The 24828-nt window shown below is 35.8% G+C and overlaps 1 protein-coding gene across 3 annotated transcripts in view; it reads right to left on the reverse strand.

Annotated features, from left to right (window-relative positions):
• LOC117414491 (2-oxoglutarate dehydrogenase-like, mitochondrial) overlaps positions 1-24828 on the reverse strand; it is a 38805-nt gene that overhangs the window by 4477 nt on the left and 9500 nt on the right. For all 3 annotated transcript variants that reach the window (XM_034024258.3, XM_059026416.1, XM_034024257.3), the window contains exons 5-19: positions 21847-21962; positions 20101-20255; positions 19648-19794; positions 18840-18930; positions 18343-18522; positions 17793-17921; positions 14289-14468; positions 13759-13911; positions 11648-11750; positions 10480-10608; positions 7815-7965; positions 5126-5253; positions 3595-3773; positions 2066-2137; positions 365-490 (exon numbers count right to left, since the gene is read on the reverse strand). In XM_034024258.3, coding sequence (XP_033880149.1) covers positions 365-490; positions 2066-2137; positions 3595-3773; positions 5126-5253; positions 7815-7965; positions 10480-10608; positions 11648-11750; positions 13759-13911; positions 14289-14468; positions 17793-17921; positions 18343-18522; positions 18840-18930; positions 19648-19794; positions 20101-20255; positions 21847-21962 — 2039 coding nt within the window. The remainder of the gene's footprint in view (positions 1-364; positions 491-2065; positions 2138-3594; positions 3774-5125; positions 5254-7814; positions 7966-10479; positions 10609-11647; positions 11751-13758; positions 13912-14288; positions 14469-17792; positions 17922-18342; positions 18523-18839; positions 18931-19647; positions 19795-20100; positions 20256-21846; positions 21963-24828) is intronic.

Consider the following 24828-nt stretch of genomic DNA (forward strand, 5'->3'; position numbering starts at 1 on the left):
GATGACTGAAGTCTTTCTTAAAATGTTTCTTTGGTTTGCCCAAGACATTAAAACACAAGCCATTTTATCTGCAAGATGCAGCCCAGGTTTAAAAGTACCAAATGCTTTCTACCAGTAAAATTCTTTCTAAAGTTTCTACCAAATTCCTTGTAACCAAAAACAGTCCACAATGAGCAGCACTTAAATAAAAGGAGACATTTTAGTTTTGTTTTTTTTTTCAATGTAAAATGGGGTCCACAGTCAGTATATGCTTCTTGGGCCATTTTATTTCTGTATCTCAATTCTGAGAAAATAAATCTGACTGAGTAAACAGGTTTACATAATAAATTAATTTTGTAAAAAAAACAAATTTCACTTTTCATACCGGTTTCCGGAAAGGTATCAAGATCTGCCTTCTCAACACATGGAAGAAGTTGCCAGGTGTTGAACAATTCACCACAATCCAATTACAGTCATAGAGCTGATGGACCTCAAAGTCATCTGTGATTTCCTTATTTCAGAGAGAAAAAAATAATAGTGAGAGTTGATGAGAAAGATGTTTAATCTTGGAGTCACCATCCCCTTTACGTAGTGTTTTTGCAAAACAAATACAAAACTTTGAAAACATAAGCCAATGGCCATTACACTTCCTGTAGACGTCAGAGAATTACATGTGTTGTTACATCAATGTTTCAATGCTTTCATGTGAATGTCTCAAGAGGCAACAGAAGAAAATTGCCCGTGAAATCAAGAGGTGGTTCAAAGGCCGGAAATAAGACCATTTACTCAGTTAAGGTTGCAGTGATTCAGTGATGTCAATGCTTGCCATTTTGTTCCCTGGATACTTTTATGGTTCAAAGCGTTCAAGCTGGCTCCTAAACAGACTAACAGTATATAGCCTACTGCACAGGTGCAAAACATTTGCCTAGTGCAATATCCCTAGATATTAAAAGTACTCTGACACAGATAATAATAATAATAATAATAATAATAATAATAATAATAATAATAATAATAATAATAATAATAATAATAATATCATCTTTCTCAACAAGAACATGTTTGGTCTGTGTACCAACTCTGTCATACGCAGTGATGAAATGAATCAGACCTCTCCAATGGATGTCTTAATTTTGTTTGTGCTGGAATGATTTTTCTTCTGGAAATATACTGCAACAATCTTTTTTAAAGCCATTACGGCAAGTTGTGTAGTAACAGTCTTCTCTGTCAACTTTGAAAATTACACATGGATATTACATCTAGTGATCTTACACATACGAGTAAGCCACAGCTACTTGTATGCAAAAGAAGAAAAAAAAACATTACAGGGAGATACAAAGGACTAGCTCACATAAGCGTTTGTGCAGACGTCAATAAGGCACAAAAACTAAAAGCTTGAGCGGGAAATACCAGCAAGCAGAACACACAAGATTAATTTATTATACCTGTAGGGAATGTTTATTTTTCAAACTAGGAAACTGTTGCAGTGTTTATGGTATTTTATACTGACTGTTTTTTCACTGACAGCGAAGAAAGGTTTTTTGATGTGACTGATGATATTGAGAATCATCTTGGTTCATTGCAAAACACTCATTTCAGTAAGTTCCTGCATTGTATTAGTCAGTTTCAGCTTAAATGAGGGAATCTGTTTGACTCTCAACTTTGTTAAGCAATTAGGAAAATTAAAAATAAAAAAAATAAAAAACCTTAAATGGATTAGCATTTACCCTGTCAGTGGGTAAATGTACAGTACAAAAAAACAGTCTGGGCCCAATTCAATTAACTTGTATTTAAAAAGTATTTTAGAAAAAAATAATACATGTTAAAACAGGACAAATGTGGAGCTTTTTTTAAAAATTTTGATTAGTTTTAAAACATCATTGATGATGCATAAAAATAAAAATTAACTTATTTGTACTGCTCTGTGTATTGTGTGCATTCAAGTTTTCCTAAAATCCCTCCCCCTAGCCTAAAGTTAATTGAATTGGGTTACTGTAAAAGACCAACCACCACAAGTCATATTGAACTGGTTAGCGACAAAATCACCATGGTAATAAGTGTTAACCATTTGTAAATATGTACTCACTGGATAAGCATCCGAGTCATCATTGCTCATTTGCAGAAACCTTTCTGGTCTGGCTGAAGAGTGCTCTGGACCCTGGGGATTAATGTAAAAACACTGGGCTTACTTTATGTGCAGTATCTGCCAAGTTTGTAGAGGCTACTAATGAAAATAGCAGTTTTAGAAAGCAGTGCTTACAGATCAAGTTGGCCATTACTTTTGAAGACATTGTTGTCATGAATATTAAACTGAAACCCAACTCATTTACAATTCTAGGTACATGCTCATATCACAATCAATCATGATCAACATCACAAACTTAACCTTCCCTCGGATACTTCATGTAATACAGTGAATCATTTTAATATCATCTCCCGTTGACCCTTCTGATTCCCTTGATGATTGTCCCAGCTCAGTATTAACTACAAATATAAAATAACTTTAAATTGGTCACCTCCAGCCATGACTGTATTAAAGAGTAAGTGAATGTAATCATATTGACAATTTGTAAAAATCCTTTTAGCATACATCTCTAACACACGTGCCCCTCTCTAGAAGGTATAGAAATATAGATTTTAGAATATAGGACATAAGTTTTATATCTTATAAAAACTTTTTTTCCAAAGCATGTAGCAAAATTAGCATGTAATGTACTATACAAGAGGTTGGCTACATATAAAGTGGTTTCAGTTATGGGGAGTTATGGAGGGGGGTGTTATTCCTTTTATTTTTATAGAACAAATGATGTAAGCTGTAAGAGATAGATCAAGACTAAATAAAGCCATCATAAATTGGTCTTTTCAAAAGGAATGTTAATTAAGGCCAGCTAAAAGGGTGCAGTTTGATGTAGTAGCCACTTATTCTGGAAACAGTAATTCTTACTGACAATCAATATAAAGCCAACTAAATCACAAACTGCACCAAGAGGGTTAACCTTTTATGACTGACCTTTTAGAATATGTATTATTTTTTTTAAATTATTTATTATTTTTAATTTATTATTATTTAATAATAATTAAGTGACCAAAGAAACCGATAAGGCAACATCTGTTTATTATAAAATAGTAATCCAATTATATAGGATGCCTTTACAAGCACCAAACTACTATTAATAAAAAAGGAGGATGGGTAGTAACATCACACTTGTAGAGTTTAAATATTTAAAAGCAGTCCTGAACAAAAGACCCTGCACATGGAACTGAAATGTTTTCAGGAATATGATCCCCCACAGATCTGGGGAGAAAAAAAAGGTTTGTGGTTCCCTTTGATTTCAGCAACGGGGGGAAGGAGGTGTCAAATAGATATTACATTATCCTTTTTTTTATTAATAGGCGCTTATGAAGGCCTCCTATATTATTGAATTTATATTATTATAATAAACAGATATTGCTGCCTTATCATTTTCTTTGGACACTTAAAATGCTACTTTTTTTTGTTATGGCAATTCCTTAATCAATTTGGGAAATCTGACCTTTCCAACTAAAACTATTTATTTACTTATTCGAAAAGTAAGAATATGGAAAGTGGATACGATAGCTTCGAGTTCAGCTTACCATTCCCTCCATGCCGTGAGGTAGAAGCAGTACTAAGCCATTGTGTCGAACCCACTTGGCTTGCCCTGAGCTGATGAACTGGTCTATGATGCACTGGGCTGTGTTGTGAAAATCCCCAAACTGTGCCTCCCAGCACACCAATGCATTGGGGCTCACCATGGCAAATCCAAGTTCAAAACCTGTAATTATAGAGAACAAAATGGAGGTTCTTTTATACAGCAGGTATTTTATCCAGGTTTGACTGTACTCCGTAGAAAGGTTTAATAGAATAATTCAAAGGGCAAGGTAACATTCAGGGAAGTCAGGCAATGGGGCTTCTAACTCCCCACCTGAAAAAGAAAATGGCGCGCAAAGGAGGCAGAGGGAACTTCAGGACTTTTGAGCAACATCATTGCTCATATGGTGTCCAATATCATCCGAATCCCGATACAGAAACAAATGCCTTTATTTGGTTTTGGCCATCTATTTGTATTTATTTATTTTAATATATGGTCATGAAAAGATTACAAAGTACAACAAGGCAGGTTGGAACAGAGTTTTTTTTTTTTTATTTAATGTTGGCAACAGCAAATTCTTAAAACTAGATAGAGATAATTTTTAATAATGGAAACAATCTAATTGTACTTGGTTTATACTCTGAACCATCTATCCTTTTTAGTTTGAGGTCTTTTAATAAAAATGAAAAAACAAACAGAGACTTCACATGTTTAGAGTTATATCCCTGTGGTGTATTTATGGTGCCCACTACATGCTAATTGTTAAATGGAGAGTTTCAGCCCTTGAACAGGTGCCAGCATTACTCTACTGCAGCATCTGAAAAAGAAAACCATTTGTATTCTTCATAATATAATCTGCCCTAGCAGCCAGACCACAATGCAATCCAGTAATGCGAATATAACTGATATAAATAATGCCACTTTTTAAAGCAATTGCAGTTAATATATATATATATATATATATATATATATATATATATATATATATATATATATATATATATATCTCAATACATTTTCTCGGCATTGCCCATCTATTCATTATAATATGCCGTTGTGAAAGAAACACATGTTATAAGAGTAATATCTGGCACTATGCTAGGGTACATACATTGTTTACAAGTCACTCTTTTAGACTGTTTTGTACTTACAGTTTTTCACTCTCCTGAAGTAAAAGCAAACTTTCTTTAACGTATTGTGGTAGCATGTAAATTAAAATACTTATTTTCTATAACCTATTGGAGCACATTTGAGACCTATGTAGCCAATCAAAGTACAAAATGGGTACGACTTATGGGATTCTTTTGTTAGTTACAATTACTTTAAATAATTAATAAAGGACCAGAGGTTATGAAAATCAAACATCCAATGTGCATGTCAGTCAATTGAGTTTACATATGTCTTTAAAAATTTAAACTTTAGTGCTTTAATGTTGGTATTATAGATACACCACTGTTTAGATCAATTAAAAAAAGACCCTATAGTTTTCATGCTGGTTGTTAGTATAATCAGCTAGAATCTAGTTAAGAACTTACCTAGGACTCCATACTCTGAGAGGGAGCTGTTGCACACAGTATAGGGAGCTTGGTTTTCCCACAGGTGGTTCATTGGGACACAGGTCCTCCTGTCAATATCCTGGTCATGCAACACATGATGCCGGTGACTGTACAGACAACGTCAAATTGGTTAGGAATGTCTGTGGCTACATAAGCTCGCATTTGTCATTTTATTTTTATAAATGTCCATTTTTATTTTTATTTATTTTTATTTATTTATTTATTTTTTAAAGAGAAGGAGACGCAATACCTTTTATTGGACTAACTAAACAAAAATGAATCACAAGCTTGCAAGACCTCACAAGGTCTCTTCTTCAGGTAAAAGTAGGAAAGAGAGAGAGAGAGAGATTGACATTTTTTGTAAAGAAAGATTGGGCTTTTTTTCAATTTTAAAAACCTCAAAACTTTCATCTACCAGTCAGGAAGTTCCATTGGGGCAAGACCTTTAGTAAAGAATAGTAATATTGTAACAATTGTGTGTTATATATAGGTTGCAAGTTGTGTACGAAATGCTCTGTATACTTGCGTCACAGTATTCTACATAGTATACTATGGTGTTTTTGATAGGGCAGTAACCGAAGGCTGCTCAGCCACGTGCATTGTACATAGGGTGTGCGTTGTATTCTGTAATCAAAAAAGGATATACCATTAAACTTAACATTATAATGATCATACCAGAGACTTGGGACACCAGCACCAACAAGCCCTCATTCCTAAACCCCTTGTAAACTTAGACTTTAGAATGATAATTCTTCCAAGTATATTTTCACTTTCAAACTACAACCACATCCATAAATTAAATGTATCTTTTTATATATACATATTTTTAAATACATATTGCACTACTCAGAACAGATGTGGAAACAACAGCACCATGTAGCGGGATTGAACATCAGAGTTTTTCCAGAATTTTTGTTTTTTTAGGCAGAGAACTTTCCATTTTTTTAACACAGCAGGAGTAAAACCTGGACCTTGATTATGTTGCCGATTAATCAGGGAAGTTACGAGGAGTGTCCAAGGGGGAGCAATCACTCAAGCCCCCCTCCCTGCCACTGGAGAACACATGGATTATCTACTTTGGGGAACTGAATGAAAATACTCCAAATAATAATGATAAAACAGCAGTAAGGTTCCAAAGTTCAGTTTTATTCCCAATGCTGGGCAAGAATGCAGGTTCCAATTTAGTGAAGACCAGACTAACCAGCAAGTCCTGCCATTCCACCAGCTAGGACTGTGGCTCAACAGCAAAGAGCCAGAATAAATAATTCTCCAAAAAACCACAACAACAGACTTGTACATGTTTCTGCTTCTTAACAGTGTTTGGTGACTGTGAAGCAATTGCATAAACATCAAAACATCAAATTCATCCAAGGTGTCAGAGGAGCACAGGGTTTAAATAGGTGGTGGTCACTACAAGAAAAAAAAACACTGAGCTTTACTTAGCAGACAGTTCTGCTAACATCAGTTTACAATGACTGATCTGTGCCTAAAAAAAGCCAATGCTACCTAGGCTAAAGAATGCTTATTTAATATCTGCTTCTAAAACAAAAGTCATTTTCCTGGTGCTGCATAATACAAATGGAGATACATTTTCCTTTTAAAAATGCTAAGCATTTAAAAAAGAAAAGCATATTTAGTTGTCCCCCAGGAACGCCAGCAAAAACACAGTGAAGCTTAAAATAAATAGCAGCTCTTTAGCTTTAGAGCTACCAGTGGTTTCATCAATCAGGAGGACAAACCGCACAGCAAAGCAGATTCACAAATACAGATGACTGAATCAGTTACTATAATCCATTAACTCCCCAAGTAACGAGCAAGAACTGCAGACTGAAGCACAGCAATATGTTCAACCCCAAGCACTTTGCTGATAAACTGGGCTAATACCATCTTTATGATTTGTATATGCTCTGTAACCAGAGACCGAATATAATGCAGATCAAAATGGTCCACCTTATGTTCTTCGCCTATTATGTTCACACTGTAACTGTAATTAACCTTGAGGTATCAAAACTGAAGGAATCCCACACAATTAGCCAGAATCCATCTCCCATCTTTAAACTTTTGTCATTAATCCAATAACCTTTTTAGTGAAAGTGATTATAATTTAAAGCTCATAGCATACTAAAAGTGTTTCATTGTAGATCAAGTTATTCCTAACATTGTTCTCCGCTTTTGTTAAATGTAGGACATGGTTCATTTCTACTGGACACCACTTGTAATGGAACTTTACAGACAGCATCATATAATATAGCAGTGTACCAACTATGAAGACACTATGTCTATGTGTGGTCTGTATCATTAATATGACAGTATCTTTACTAGACAACACCGGTAATGGAACTTCAGTAAGAAAATCAAAGAATACAGGTGTGTACCAAACATTATGACAAACAGCGATGACGTTTAATAACTTGTTTAATATTTTTTTAGTAGTTATTAGTAAGTTTGTCAAAGTTTAGTCCATTATCCATGTTTCAGAAAGTTAAGTTTGGTCACCTCCTTGATATTATGTGCGGTTTGTCTTTATCCTATTTTATTCTCTGCATTCTTTGCCAAGACTAAAAGGTTAAGAGGAGACAGGTGAGCAGAGCCCTTAAAACAGGATTAGCTATGAAGTACTGTATACAGTACATGCTATTTTATTTATTAGGCAACACTGATTACTCACCTAAATGTGCCTCTTTCAACATCCTGCCCACTTAGTCGGACATGGATTCCTTCCTTCAGCAAAGAACCAAACGCCATGTATTCAGCCAAAGCCCAGTCAACTGTGCGGTTCTTTATCATATTGGCTCTGCCCTTAAGAATACGGGAAAGGCCTGACAAAAAAAAGAGATGTAACCACATTCAATTCCCCATAGAAGCAGGACCCATTTCATAGCGTTCTTCCTATAATTTAGTTATTTTGCATGGGTCTATAAATACAGCGTGAATGGTAATTACACTTTTTTATATGTTTATTAACAGGTGCAGCAATGTATGTCCTGTCTTAATAGAACAGTTTCTACCGATTACAGATCCGAACATTTATATCAGTGTCTTTTTACATCTCTTTGGGCTCCGTCAGTTTATGCTAATTCTGTAAGACACAACACATGGGGACTTTCGAAAGGAGGCAGACTATTTACTCAGCACTGCTGCCAAAAAGGCCAGAGTGGAGGCACACAGCAGAGTAGTGGTGGGAGAAAGCACTGCAGCTGCCTTACTCTGTTGATTAAAAAGGGACTTCAGTCTGGGATGTATTCCATTATTTAGACCAAAAAAAGCAAGGCATACCCTGGGTTTGCTTACTTAACTATATGCAAACTGTATAAAATTGTAGTGAGTAGAAGTTACAAGAGACAGAGGCCTGTATTTCTCCACTTGTAGGCAAATTGCCCACTCCATAGCAAATGTATGAACTGGATTTTTTTTTTTTAAATAAATAACGGACCCAGTGTGAGGTAAAAACTAACAGGCATTTTTTAGGCACTTTCAGGAATTGCTCTGCAGTACTTTAGTAATGTGGTGAATTAAGAAATAGACCTGTGGTGGAGGAAAACTTTTTTGTATTTGCTTTGCTGCTAATTGCATGACGAGCTACCACATGGCAGGTTGAAGAGTCGGCATTAACAGATATAGGCCACTGGGGAACCGGTGGGTATGAAGTACTTCACAGATAGCAAGAAAAAGTACACAGGGGGAAAAAGACTGAATAATAATAAGTTATAAAAAAGTAATGAGCCATTAGGCAGTAACTAGACAGAAATGTCATTATTGTCCATACTACATTATGGCCACATTATAGACATACTTTTCTTAAGAACCAGAGTATAATACGAGGACCTTCCAATTAACATTTAATAAGATCAGTCAAATATTTTTTATATATATATATTTGATTAAGCTCTGTGTAAAAACTACGCAAGCACAAATTCAAACTGTTAAAAAACTGAAAAGGTGGGGGAGGTGAAGAATCACTTTAGGGCAATTTTGCATTACATCAATCTTTCTGCATATTTTTTTATTAAAACAGGTTACACAGAGACTCAGTAAATTCAAAAACAGTCTGGTAAGAGTGGTCCCGAGAGCTACTTCTTCATCACATCATAATGGTTTCCCTAAAGTAGGCTGTGATTGCTATAATTAGTAAAAGTTTCAGTGCTTGCAGACAGTGCTCACTATATGGTTCTCCAGGGAGACTAACAAGAGTAATCAGCACTTGTCTTCATCAGTAGCCACGCTTCAGCTGCACCTCCGTGTTTAAGGCCCCGTTAATTATGAAGCTCTTGAAAAATACAGAACTGATACAAAGCGTATCAGACGTTATTTTATACTATTTCAACTATTTTATAGCTCTTGAAGTCATGAACATTTACAAGAATTTTATTTCACAGAATTTTAAAAACTAAATTTATTATTTTAAAAATGCACTGGTAAAGTACTACTACTACTACTACTACTACTAATAATAATAATAATAATAATAATAATAATAATAATAATAATAATAATAATACATTTACATGTTTAAGGCTAATCTGTAGGCGTTTAAGGCAATACATTTTATGATTAGTGATGTTTGTTAAGAACTTCATTTAAAATGTTTCTGATTTAAACTAAATTAAATTAATATCTACTCTACAGTGACAGTAAATGCAGATCAGAAGTGGGTTCTAGTCTATTATACAGTATTGAGTTGCTGATACTGATTGTACAGCTATGGTCAAAAGTTTTGCATCACCTAGAATTTTAGGATTGAGACCATTTAAAAAACAAAAACAAAAATAAAATTAAATTAAATTAAAAAACCTATATGAACATAATTTAGATATTTTATTTAACATTGTGTAATCAAAGAAACTACTATTGCAAAAGTCTACTGGAAGCCATAATTGTAGTACAGCATTTCAGGTTAGATTTCAAAATGTCACATTTTTAAATTTTTGTCAGGTTTTCATTAAGTATATGGAAAACTGCAAAGCAGTATGTAATTCAATATATTACTGTAACACTATTCAGCAGGTTTCTTTCAACTTTATGAAGCAAAATTTGTTAATTCTATAGGATGATGCAAAACTTTTGGGCATAGCTGTACACTGCAATTACAAGAATTACAGGAATATATACTGTATGTGTTTGCTGAAAACAAAAAAGTATTGGTATGGTGTTTATAGTGCTTTGTACATTCTCCTAGTTAGGGGCTTTTACTTATTAACTAATATTGGCTTTCAGCAATAGGCAGCAGTTCATGTACGCACTGTAATGCTTATAATTTGACAAGATTTAAAACTAAAGTACCTAGAAAGGATATCGATCATTCTCAATCAAGTATTGTTCATCTAGACCCCTACCTCCATGTATAGTGAAGTCTTCAACTGGTACAGAGCTGACCACATTGCCAATGTGCTGCAAGACATCTTCGGAAATACCAGTTGGAGGACAGCTCATCATTTTTGGTTCACCATCAGGAGAGAAGAAGCCTACAGTTATAAAACAAAACACATTTGTTGAATTAACATTTTAACTCCTACATCAACAGATGCTGATGGATAATAAGAACATACCCTATTACGGCATTTTAAAACTTTTTCTGTAACGACAACCCAGATTGTGGAGAAATACCGGACCAGACTGGGGATAAATATTGGACTACATTGGTTCAAAACCACAGCGATACCAATGGGATATCTAAATATAAAAAAGTAACTGCTGTGCAACCATTCTATCAATGCTGTTGTAGCTGCCCTTGTGCTACCATTTCCCTTAGCATAGGGCAGTAGAAAATAATACAGGGTTGGTTAAACAAGTGGTTAATGGGTATAACCCTAGTTCAGTAACACTACATTTTACACCACAAATCTAAGGGAAATTCAGAATGTCAAACCCACTGAGCGGTAACAACAGGTAAGCAGGTACAGCTGGCTGATCACAGTGTCAAAAGTTATTACACCAATTATAAGTACCATATGAGAAACCAATCATTGTTAAGGATTTGTCAAAATGACGTCATTTTTCTATGTTTTTCTGATTTATACTAAGTTAATACAATGTGTGTAAGGCGTCTCTTATTATAGCGGAAATCACTTCAAACAGTTTGAGCAGCCAAAGCCACAAAGCCAACCCAAACTGCACAAGATGACTTCACTTAAAATAACAAGAGACACTCCACAACATATAGAACAGTATGCCTGAAGTATAGCACTCTGAAAGGCAAGCACTGCATACGTATTACCCTCCTCTCAAGCCAAGGAGCCAGAACTTTACACAGTTTCAGCTTGAGCTGAAATGGTAGTCTGGCATACCTTTATATTTTGTGCACTGCAGTGTTTGTACATAAAAAATATATATTTCTTGAACTTAACTCAAGACTAATCAAATGTTATTGTATTTGTCTACAGTCATGCCAAATGTCAATCTTCATTCCAATGCTATTTCCATTATATAGTTAAATCATTTGTATAATTAAATACATTTTTGAAAATGTAATTCGTTATGCCCAACAGAACAGTTCACAGTTACCTGGCCAAGGCGAGTCAAGCCAGTGCCTGTTATGAAGAATCGTCTCATCTTTTGACCGAGTGTATGCCTCCTCACAAATTCGATCATACTTGGATATTTCTTCCTGCAAGAAACCGAAATTAAATGCAAATTATATTAAAATATTTTTATTGTAACTTATCCTGTCCAGCAGAGACGTAAACACAGTTGCCTCCTCTGAGCCCAAGAGAACAATAGAAACACTGTGTAATGAGCTCCCAAGTTTGTGCAGTAGGCACAAATCTCTTCTGATTTTATTTTGTTGTCATGCATGTTAAAATGTTCTCCATTTAAGGTGGTGATTGTATTACTTGCCGTGCCTCTGTCATCATTGATATAGTTCAAACAGAAAAACAGTACTAGTTGTGAGCAGTAAAATTAATTCCAATCCCCTATTTAATGACCCAGGACATAGAATACCCAGGTTCATAAAAATACCAAAACAATAGTAAAGAATAAAAACATTTCAGTATGAATTTTCTACAAAAGCTTAGTCAAGACTACTGATACTGAAAGTTCACCGGAGCAAATCCTTTGGGGTCTAATTGCATGACTCTAACTGATAGATGGTATGTTTAGGATGAAAACTGTTGTGCTGAGAATAAGCCTGGCTGTCAATGGGTTTATGGTTTATTGATGGTTTTTAACTTTTGGTCGCTTAGACTGATGATTATGTCAAGTGAGTTCATGGGTTCTTACAAAGCATCCATCTGATAGTATGACTATATGTGTTTAATACAGTGGCTGGTGGAAACCAAGAATGTCTCAGCTTGTCCAGGTTATAAATACAGTATGTTGATGGGTCCCTGAGGGGCTCATCCAGTTAAAGCGCTGTCGTGGGGAGTGCAGGATGAGTCACACAGATTGGACGGCGCCAGTTCGCGTCCAGGCTATGCAAGGAGGCCGAACTCTGCTGGGGACCCCGAGGGGGTTTTCACATTGGCTCCGACGGGATTGCTTCTCCTCATCGCGCAACAGCGAACCCTACTGGCCAGACACCAAGAACATTCAGTGGATAAAAAGAAGACCTGATCTCTGTTCTCCGGGATCGGTAGCCTGCCCACCTCTGCTCTGGATAAAAGTGATTCTGGCTTTAGGCTTGTGAGATCGGAGGATGCTCACAGGCCCTCAGAACATCTGTGCTGTGTAGGGACTCGCTGCGGTGAGGAGAATAAACATAATTGGACATTCCAAATTGGGGAAAAATAAATAAAAATAATACTTGGTTACTTTAAATTAATAAATAAATAAATAAATAAATACAGTATGTCATCTATAAAGTGTAAATAAAAATAAGGGATTTGTTGAAGAAAGAACATAAATTAAACTTACAGTTTAGCCTTGTTCAAATGATTTTAAGTTGAATTAACTGCTGAAGTTGGAATAAAGTACAGTTATAATTGACACTGAAGAGTGGGCCTAACTGGAATGTATAGACCAAATTGGTGGAAGAATGCCAGTTGCACAGTAGTGAAATTATTTTTTTGTAAATAATGTCAGAATCTTGAATGACTACTATGCAATAAATACAGTTATTATGGGACTATTATGTGACAATACAGTAAGAACAGCAAGGCAGACAAGTTCTAGTACTGTATCAACAAAGAGACATAACTAGGTTGGCATGTGTGTGTTGCATTAGTTGTTTGTTTGTTTATTATATACACGTGGCTCCCAGCTTCTTGAGGAGAAACATGTGCATTTTTTCCCTCCAGTCTTGAAGATTTCTGTGATTCAGGCCAATATAGCAATGTATATTGTCTGTCATAATAGGTGAGTCAATTGCATTGGCACCCACAATCATGCCCCTTGGAGTCACTGATATCCTTTTGCTTTTGCATTATTGTTGCTGAATAGTTGCACACAACTTATATAGATCTAGTGGGTCACATGACATGTTGCCACATACATTTGCTTACATTACCTAATTGTATTTACATTCTCAAATTGTTTTGACAAAATCAGTATATTTATATGGGGATGCTGAGGACTCCCGATATGTTTGCACTGATGGTGTAAAGACCACCGACGTAAATTGGGAATCAAATGCAGATTTAGGTGCTAAACACCGTACAGCCAAAGACATACAATACCTCAAACTCCTGGAGTGTCACGGTGCCATCGGCGAGCAGTTTATCAGAGTACTTTTTCAGCACGTGCACCTGCTTGTGGATCTGCTTGTACATCAGGGGCTGCGTGAACATGGGCTCATCCATTTCATTGTGGCCAAACCGACGATAGCTGACCTGTCAGAAACAGCAGTCAATTGATGAGGCTCTGCTGTAACATGCACAGCAAGTTCAAATAAAATGATGTTTCAAAATACAGTGTTCCCTTGTCATTATCTGACTTATGTATCAAAACAAGTGAAATAGTGAAGACACCAAATTAGTGAAGAGTCCTTATAATGTAAAGTATAACTATGCCTAAGGTAAGGATACCCACGATTGAACTTGACCAAGAAAATCATAGTATGAAGTGGTGGCTCAGCTATGAAGCAAAAAATCTCAAAATGTTAGGTCTTTATCATCTGGAAACAACTGAAGTGAGTACTTTGCATGGTTTATGAGATATCAGCATCTGGTATACCAGTGACAGCAGAGTTACAAAATTAAGATCTCACCAGGTCTACAACAACATCCTTGCTGAATGTGTTCCTCCACTCAGCTGCTACATTGCAAACATACATCACTGCCTCTGGATCATCAGCGTTGACATGGAAAATTGGGGCATTGACAACTCTGGCAACATCAGTGGTGTAGGGAGAAGAGCGAGCCATTCGAGGATCAGTTGTAAAACCAATCTAGAAAATTCAGTATTCATGTTTATTTCAATTCATGGTGGTATTACAGATCTAGTAACATAGCTTAACCTTGTTGTATAAACAATTTTACCTTGCCTGAAAAGCTGTGTTGTTGCCATTCTCTAGTTTTCCACACTTAGGAGAGACCCGCATCCTGCTGGGTTACCTGAGCAAATCCGTCATTTAGATCCCGGAAATAAAATTCCAGCCATCAAAGTTCTACTTAAAAATAACATTGACTTGTTTTCAAAGGACTGCAGGAGTTGAGATTTACCTGCTCACCACATTGGGAGTATTACCTGTCATTCAAATACTGCTACCTTGTGAGTGGAGGGGAATGACACTCAGGTTTTATAAAAACGATTAGTAATGCGTTACAGTAAGTTCTTAGAATGATACTTGTTATAACATTTTCAAAGTATTTATTAAGAGGTGTGTTTAAGATCTGTGGTTGAGAATAGAAGGATAAATATAGGCAAAATAAAATAGCAGAGATAATGTGTAGTCCAGGGGTTCTCAACTAGGTGTCCTTGAGGAGGTTTCAAGGGGTCCTCCAAAAATAAACCAAAGAATGTGTTGTTTTCCCTGCATGCTTATGACACACTGAAACCTATTAGCTTCAGCATGTCATAAGCATGAGCAGAAATTAACACGTTCTTGGGTTACGTATGGCGTAATAGAGCTATTTCAGAGGGAGCACGACTGATTACAAAACAGAGGAAAAAGCATTGAAAGCACACACAATAAATACCAGATATGGATGCACTTTTAATTCTACCGTCAGCATAAAAAAAACCCCAAACAAACAAACAAACAAAAAAAAACACACACAGAATGATGATACAGAACTTCCTTCAACAAGTTCAGCCGTAAGGGCTGAAGAACAGCAAAGAGTAAACAACATAAAGCCGTTATTAACCCTGCAAAATTATGGAAATACGAAGACAGCTACTTAAATTTCGGTTTTATTTGTACTGGAAGTAGAGATATTCCTCAACTGCAGTGTGTAATTTGTGCACAAGTACTGTCCAAAGAATGTTTGAAACCCTCCAAATTAGAGACATTTAATTACCAAGCATGCAATATATAAAAACAAGCAACATTCATTTTTTGAGTGAAAGGCTAAGGAACTGTTTGGTATTAAAGACGTAATGAGATCCACAACTACCGCGGATAAAAAGCTTGTAGTGTCATCGTACATAGTGGCGCAGAAAATTGCTGAAGCAAAAAAATTACATATGATTGCTGAGGAGTTGATAATGCCATGTGCCATTGAAATTGTAAAGGAAATGTTTGGAGAGAAGGCGGCCAAGGAACTGGCAAAAAACACCAACGTCAAATGACACTGTCAAACGACGGATCACTTTTAGGTCAGAAGACATAGTTTCGCAGTGCATTGATCAGCTACGTGACAAGGGATTTTCCTATACAACTCTATGAATCTATAGACGTTTCTAAAACGTCCCATTTACTCGCCTATGTCCGGTATAAAGGAAGACTTTTTGTTTTGCAAGGAGCTCAAGACAACAACAAAATCAGACGGTATTTTCAAACTGTTAGATGATTTTACGACTTCAGCAGAAATCAGCTGGACTAATTGCATTGGCGTCTGCACTGATGGAGCTGCAGCAATGACTGGAAAGAATTCTGGTGGTGTGCAAAAAATAAAAGCCGTTGCACCTCGCGTGATTTTGACACTCATTAATTTTATAAAATCCAGAGCAATAAACTCTAGGGGCTGTATTTTCCCCTCTGGGCAAACGGCCACTCCATAGGAAATTAATTAGATGGGCAGTTTGCCCATAGTTTACACAAAGGGAAAATCGGGCCCTAGGTGTTTTGCTGTACTTTGTGAGGAAGTGGGCGCACAGCACAATTCCTTGCTCATGCATACAGAGGTGAGATGACCTGACATTCAAAATGTCTCCCAATCACCAGTACAGTAATCAAAATAAACAAGCACGTATGCAGTTAAAAATCTTTATTAAGACACTCATTACACTAATAAAAAAGATGTCTTAAAACCTAAGAATGTAATAAAAAGTAAGTACAAAAAAGGAATGCAAGTGCAGAAATGTACAGTACAGGTAGGCTACATTACTGCAAATTGTTTCCAGCGAAGAATTCTGTGATGCGCATCTGGACAATCTTTTTTTGCAAGTATAGTTTCTAAAAAAAATCCCAATTCTGCTCTATATCCGGGATGCTACGCCATAGCATGACACAGTGTTACAAGAGCAGCATGCACGCTTACATCATCTGTGTCTGTTTCAGGCAGAGCGTCCTGATCGCTAAGGTGACAACTGAAAATTCTTCCTCTGACATCCCCTCTGGTGTTGTCATGGTTTCAGTTTCGGTTGTATTTTCGTCAGCATTATCCTTTTCAACTACAGAAATATATATATGGTGGGCCGTGGCATTTTTATAGTAGGGGTGGGCGGCAGGGGGATGGCCTCAGGAGCAAAAATCTTGAGAACCCCTGATCTAGTCTACACAATGCTAGTCAAGGGGGGATCTTTTTCATATCAAGATATTATTATAGTATGTGCTGACTGATTAAGGTGGATCAAAAACCTTAAAACATGTGACCTGCATCCAAGTTGGCCCTGCAGTATCTAGGAATAGTTCATTAATTGATATTGCCAATATAGTCATTCATTTGCAACACTCAGATTATGAATACACTATATACAGACCACGTATTACCCTTAAGTAAGGTATTATAAAGGTATCGATTTCACTTTAGCTTTTAATCAGCAGTTAATAAATATTTGACAGATGACATGAGAAAAGTTGAGGAAATGTATTTTAGATAATCGCTTGAACAATGTATAATTAAAAAAAAACAATTTTCACAGCTTACCATACAACATAAATGTTATTGTCCTCCAAAGATTAACCATAGGATCTATAAATCACTGACAAGCGGGATTTTGTTTTTACATACGATACAATTATGTTCAATATACTGCTACAGTAGATGCATAGGTTTTTATATTTAGAAAAACATAAATTCCATGTTGCAGCTTTTTGTAAAGTTTATTTCAAGATTTGTTGCTTGACTTTTATATGAATACAAGCTTGTAAATGCAGCATCTATAATACCAAACACTTATCAACCTGGAAATTGGACACAATTGAGGAAAAATGAGGAAACATTCTGTTTTATATTTTCAGAGGATAAATTGTGAATCAACTGAACTTGCATAAAACAATTTGAAAATGTACACTGTCAAACGGTGGTATAAATGTAGGTGTAACGGTGTTAAAAGTTATTTCACAGACGTGTGTAGGTAATCTGTCATCTGTGTTGTGACACTTTACCTGGTTGTTGACAACAACATGGATGGTGCCATTCGTAGTGTACGATGGAAGCTCACTCAGGTGAAAGGTCTCATAAACAACACCCTGGCCAGCAAAGGCAGCATCACCATGTATTAGGATGGACATCACCTGAAAAGAACAGAAACAAATGGGAGAAAGCGCATTCACTCAACGGCTTTGTGTCGGTTTTCATTTATCCTATTGTAACAAAATGGCTAAGAACAGGAATGGGGAAGGGGAAGTGTTTACAGAGTGATGTTAAGGGCACTGAGAATTGTTTAAAAAAAAAAAAAATGTTTAAAACGACTGGATTGATCTAAATGCAGGTCCAGGTAACTTGAGCTCATCGCAGATAACTTTAAATCACAACCTGATCAGGCTTGACTTTCCAGCTAGGTTGCATCAGAATTTACTTTCAAAATTTGAACATAAATAAAACAAGCATAACATCATCTTTCCTTGCCCCGATCTAAACCTTATGATCCAGAGGGCACAACCTTGACCACAGGACAAATTAGTCCTGGATTCACAAGATAGAATACTGAATTACCTTCTTTCCCGCCGAGTCTCCACGGTAGAACTGCTCTGCTTTGGCTTTACCCTGAACAACAGGATCGACAGCCTCCAGATGGGATGGGTTTGCCATGAGAGACAGAGTAATCTTCTTGTTAGTCACTCGATTGATTCTCTCGTGGTATGTCCCAAGGTGATACTTTACATCACCAGAACCCTAAGACAAAATAAAAAATGTATTTCTCTGATCTGAACCCCGATAGACGGAACCTATAATCCAAATCATGCTATCATGACAGAAAACACAATTTCAATCTCTCTGTGATAGTGTGTAAAGCATTACAGTCTTTTTATTTTTTATTCAAATGGTTCTTAGTGATTTTTCAGTACATACAAGTATGAAAAACAAAAAGACAAGGCATGGTGCTTTTAGTGTGCAGATTATGACCACCACTGCGAAACTCAGCAGTGTCCATTGCAAACTGGTTTGTACTGTATTTCAATTATATCATGTACATGAAAACTCAATTTTACCTCATCGGCCGCCTCCATTTTAGGGTCAAATTGGCAAAAGATTTGATCTAAATCCTTCCTCACAACATTGGCCAAAACGTTTAGCCGGCCTCTAGGTTGGGGGAAAAATTACAAAGATAAAAATTACAAAAAAAAATAAAATAAATGCAATAAGAGCTTTTTATTATTTCATTAATAAATTTTAGTATTTTCTCAGTAGTTCTTCATTTCATGATTGATCTTACTAATGGCGGTTAATATGGCTGAATGACATTTGAAATAGATCTTTACCTGCCCTGTGACTTTTAGATTCTCCAGTAAACTGGGAGTCAAAAAGGCAAGAAACACCACATTAATCATCTTGCTGAAGGCAGAGCAGTTTCCACGATCAATAAGGAATTGCAGACAAATGGCACTGTATTTATAAAACTAGCATGTGTTTTAGCAACCTGATAATTGGTTTAGCTTACTTCAAAAAAATATTTTAGATGCTTACAAAGAAAGCTGTTATACTATATTGTAGCCCACTGCAATTCTTTAAATATTTTCACAAAAACACATATTTTATAAGCAGTTAAAAAAGCCGTGGTGGTGGATTCAGAAAAGCATAAAAAGCTCACAGGGATGCTTAAAATATTTAAAAACAACAAGTGTGTGTCACTCACACAATTTAGTAAATGGATTTCTACTCAAGACAGACATATTCAGTAATTTCCAGTTAGGCTCTGCTCCATGCTATATAGACTGGGAAAGTATAAAAAACAAAAATCACTGAATTTAATCCTTAGGTTGACATGTTCGACATTTACAGCACAGAATTTGTTTCTACCTGTGAGGCATTCCCATAATCACACTGTCAATGCCCATCTCGCTGCCTTTATCAATAACAGTCTTTAAAGCCGGGATCAAAACCTCACAGCCCTCCAACCCGAAACGCTTCTCTGATGACCATTTGCGAGCCAAGAAGTCTTCAAACCTGGAAAAAAATAAACAAAGTAAAATGTTTGAAATGATTCAAGTTGCACTTTTGTTATGATACATAGAAAGAAACAGATATTTTAAAGTAACCAATAGGTGTAAAGACTAGTAGTGTATGTTTTATTATTTCTTTTTTAGTTAATTTACCCCCACCCCCCCACCCCACCCCACCACCACCACCACCACCACCGAGTTGAAAAGCCCATGTTGAATGTCACCTCACCACTACAATCCTCTTCCCCCACCCACCAGTCACCCTTTGCATGGTTAACTGCAAGTCAAATATAGTAAAAATGTTTGAAACCTTGTTGATCGCACCAGTCTGGCCAATAATGTCCTCTTTTCTTCATTTGTAAATTTCATGATCTCAGGAGTCTCAAATTTCTGCCGGATCCACTGGCACTGCTCCACATTATTGATAAACATGAACTCAACACCAATGTGTCCACAGTAGGAATTCTAAATTTTCAAAGTAGAAAAATACCATATTTGGGGTAGGGTTATTTATATATTTATTTCTAAATAAGGCTGTTACTAGGAGTATAAAATACATAATTGACCCATGTACCTTATTTAAAATATAAAAAGCTACAGTACAATAGTAGTAAGGATGGTGGTCTATGCAGATAATAAAATAATGAAGTGATAAAGAACTGTAGTAAGATTAAAATAGCTCAAGAATATATACAGCTATGGCCAAAAGCGTTGCATCACCCTATATTATTAACCTGCTGAATAATGTTACGTTAACATATTGAATTACATACCGCTTTGTAGTTTCTCATATACTTAAAGAAAAACTGCCAAAAAATAAAAAAAAAATTGACATTTAGAAATCTAATATGAAAGACTGTACTACTATTATGGCTTCTGGCAGACCTTTGCAGTATAATTTTGTAGTTTCTTTGATTGCATGACATTAAATAAAATATGTTCATATAATTCCAGGTGATACAAAACATTTGGCCATAGCTGTATATCTCAAATACAAGGCAACAAATCCCTAGAGCTTGAAAGGCACTTGCAATCATTTCAACTTGTCTTATAAATCTTTTGATTGAAAGAGATGTATTTTGTTTTATCCTGAGAGGGTTTCAGAGTAACATTTCCAATCAACATCCAGAGCCTCAGGTGGGTCATTTTCAACAGTAGATTAAAAGTATCCACTTGATCTTTGCTTAAAGAGGCGCTTTCTTGCTAGCTCAGCAACACTTTAAGAACGGAGACTGAGCTAGTTGTAACAGTCTCCTCAATTCATTAAAAGAGAATTGTCAAAATAGATACCATGCTATGGTTCAATGCACCAATAAATCAAGCTTCTAGTCTTCTAGTCAGACTTAAATCCAGTGGATACAAGGTTTGAATTGCAGTTCAGGGAAGGTTTAAACTGGACACAGGGCTTTCCTGGCTGTGGGATGTGTCACATAAAATGGGAAGAATCAGGGAAATACCCAACAAAGACAACAAAGAATGACAACTGCCATTCCAACTTATACAGCAGTTAAAAACAATTTCATAAATCTTGCACTTCCACTCTCTATATAGATCTGACATATCTAGTTGTTAAATAATATTTTTTTAAAACATATATTTCCATTTTATAACATCATATCTGATATGACACAAAGGATATAAAGGAAGTTCTCAGTTTGCTTGCCTTGATTTCAGAGAGTGCCCACTTAATTTCCTTGGTCATTTCAGCAGTGTGTTTGGAGCAAAAGCATGTTCCAAAGCACATCATTCAATAAAGGAAGCAGCTGGCGAGTAAATAACAGAACAGAAGACTTTCCAGAGGTGGACAGAATTTCACTATCTAGCTGAAATGACCAAAAGACGTGCATGACTTGGAAGTAAGACTTGGAAAAAGAGATTTTGGCTACAACATTATGTTTTAGAACATATGCTTTTCAAAACTGCCCATTTGAGACCAAAAGGAAGTGTAGCACGGGCGAGACTTGTGTAATTTTGTTAAACTCAAAGCCAAGCTGAATTGTTGATATAGCAACTCTGAACTAAAAAAAAAAATCATGCATTACTGTTGATCCCTTACTTCTAATCTTCTTATGATTTCACGTAAAGGCAATGCATGTTCATTCCCTCCAATGAAGGTGGTTGTTGGCAGCCGGAATATCTTGTCCAGATCAGCTTCACAGAGGCCATAAAATCCTGTTATACATGAAACACCAGACGGGAACAAAAAGGAAGACTAATGAGCACACAACAGAGAAAGGAACATCCAGACCACAGCGGTGCAATACATAATCATTGTGCCAGCAGAACATAACTATGAAATGAAATGGTGAATGGCTCACCATGTGAAAAGTCATGCGGTTCATGCAGAAGGTCATGCACTCGGACCTCAATCACTCTATGTTAATAACATTATTCTAAACCAACCTTGTCTCTTTCATTCTATAGTAAATAAAAGACAGCACCACATCTCAGGATGAATTCCAAATACATTTCATTTTCATTAGCACAACTTAATTACTGCAATCAGTATGTTTGTATTATGCACACAAGAATCATTACCATGTAACACAGGGCTCTTGTGTCTGGTCACAGAATCATGCAGACTATTTTCATTAGGTTAATGTGCAGCATTGCCCTTTTATTATTTAACGTTAAGAGATATGAAGTAGATATATTATGAAACCCAGCTAGTAAGCCTTGATTCAGACACACTACTACTTTATTCTAAAATAGCAGCAGGTGTAAATACAACTGCCATTTACTATACTAACATCACTAAATATTAGTAAATTGAAAATTTCAATAAACTCCTTAAAGTTTCAAACATGACTCAAAGTGAACAAAATATTGACTTATTCTGTATGACACACTGAATTTTGAACTTTTTGCAAAAAAAAAATATATATATATATATATATATATAGACTCTGCTGCAGAGATTAGGGACAAGAATTGATTAACCTGCTCCCCTGAAAGCAGACTGAAACAGCTGTCTGGAGCACAATGAAATCTGTGCGAGAGTACGAATCCTTCTCCTTTTACAAAACCAGATCGTTCTTGCATGGGGCACAGGACAGATGGTGCGACAATGTGGTAAGGTAAATCACAAAGTGCACAGCCACCAGCTAAGAAAGGCATGAAACTTAAAATGTAATTAACACACAAATTCCAGACTAGAACTGTGCAACCGTTAAATTGCATAAATAAATTATGGGACAATTGAATTGGTTTGCATGTGCATTCTTTTCTCAGAACACGATTAGCTAAAACATACTGTTTAACAATTAACCCAACTTTTTATTCATCCAAATGTTTCTAAAAATGTAGATCTACTACCTGAGAAAATAAGAACCCTAATCATGAAATTAATAAAATGTCTGTGTTTATGTTACGGTAAAAGTCTGAATATTGGCAAACCTTAAGATTTACTGATAAATGTCAGCATTTACCAAGCAAAGCAGTAAATGTCAACGTTTTACTTCAGACATTTACCAGTAAATCTCAAGAATAACCAAGTGGCTTTGGCTAATGACCGAATGTCTCGCTTTTGCGCATTGTAAGGCTTCAGGAGTCCTGTGTAACTCCAAGTGCCACAAGAGTCTACCATGCTAATAAGTAAGTAAATATATCTATGTTAGTGCCTGTATTTGTCGTGTTATGTGTCATCACCAAAGTGTTATTTTCTGTTGAGAAGGTCCTAAATGATTTAATATGCATTCAACAGAATGTTATTTGTCATCAAACTACTACGTATTTGGAGTACAATATCCTTCAACACCATTGTGAATTGTTTTATACGATTTACCAGAATGCTGGTTGTTCTACACAAGTGGTTCACAATATTGTTCAGTACCATGTTGGACAAGTTTAAATTGCTCAATTGTGCATTATGTAAGCTTATTAATGATTATTTTGTTCATGGAAAATGTATATGCAGAATTAAATATATTGTTTGACATCAGTGTTTTTTGTTAATGTCAAATGTGTATGCAGAAATAAATATATTCATCGATATTAATGATTATTTCATGAATTGACAATTTATGTGCAGGAATAAATAAATGAAATCGATGACAGACCTGCATTTACCAATAAGCTTTGGTAAATCATACGATTAACTGGTAAATGTCTGAAAAGCAATCTAATTCTTTATAATATCTGACATTTAAAACCTTATTTGGTACAACGGTTTAAATAATGTACCTGTAATTTTTCATTGTTAACTTCCTTCCTTTGTACACTTCAAAATGGCTGCTCTAGTGCACTGATAGTGTAAGGATTATGCACACATTGTCAAGCAGGTAACACAGCAGTAATAATCCATGATGTGGTACGGAACAGAAAAGCCAGGGCACTTGTTATGTTTTTTTTTTTTTTAATTTAAAAATCGCTCTTCTTGCAGTGATTTAGAGGTAAGATCTCAAACCGCAGCCATTTTGAAATGATCTTTAAAACAGACTTTAAAGTTATAAGTGTAAAAAGTTGTCAGGACATTAAGAATGAAAAGATAAATTACAGGTACATTATTTAAGCAGTTGTAGCAACACGTGGGGACACGTAACACTATATTTTTCGGAACCCTGCTACTTACTCTTTAAGATTGACCAGATTCTGACTTTTACCGTAACATATACAGTGGGTCAATGTCAGTGGTCTCTCTTTAGACCTCAGGTTATGAGGAACTGAAAAAGAATGTGCAATATACTGTATTGCTTCTAATTTAAGATGCACTTTTTAAACTATTTTTTTCTCAAAAATAGCCTGCATCTTAAATTTAAGTACAGCATAGTGATGCTTGTATTAAAAATCGGCAACAAGACGTGACTACCTGAGTACACAAACAGCAATGTGATTGACTGCCGAGAAAAGATGAACAAAGACATCACTGTCCGAATACACAAGCAGCAATGTGACTTACTGCAGAGAAAAAACGAACCAAAACAATACTGTCCGATCTCTAATCATCCATGACACACTGGCACCCATTTTCAAAGACGCGTCATTAGCTTCCTGAGGAATTCAAAAGAGGAGCTTTTACAATTTCAGCGTTTCTAACAAA

Source organism: Acipenser ruthenus, chromosome 7 (genome assembly GCF_902713425.1).
Source record: "Acipenser ruthenus chromosome 7, fAciRut3.2 maternal haplotype, whole genome shotgun sequence".
Lineage (NCBI taxonomy): Eukaryota > Metazoa > Chordata > Actinopteri > Acipenseriformes > Acipenseridae > Acipenser > Acipenser ruthenus.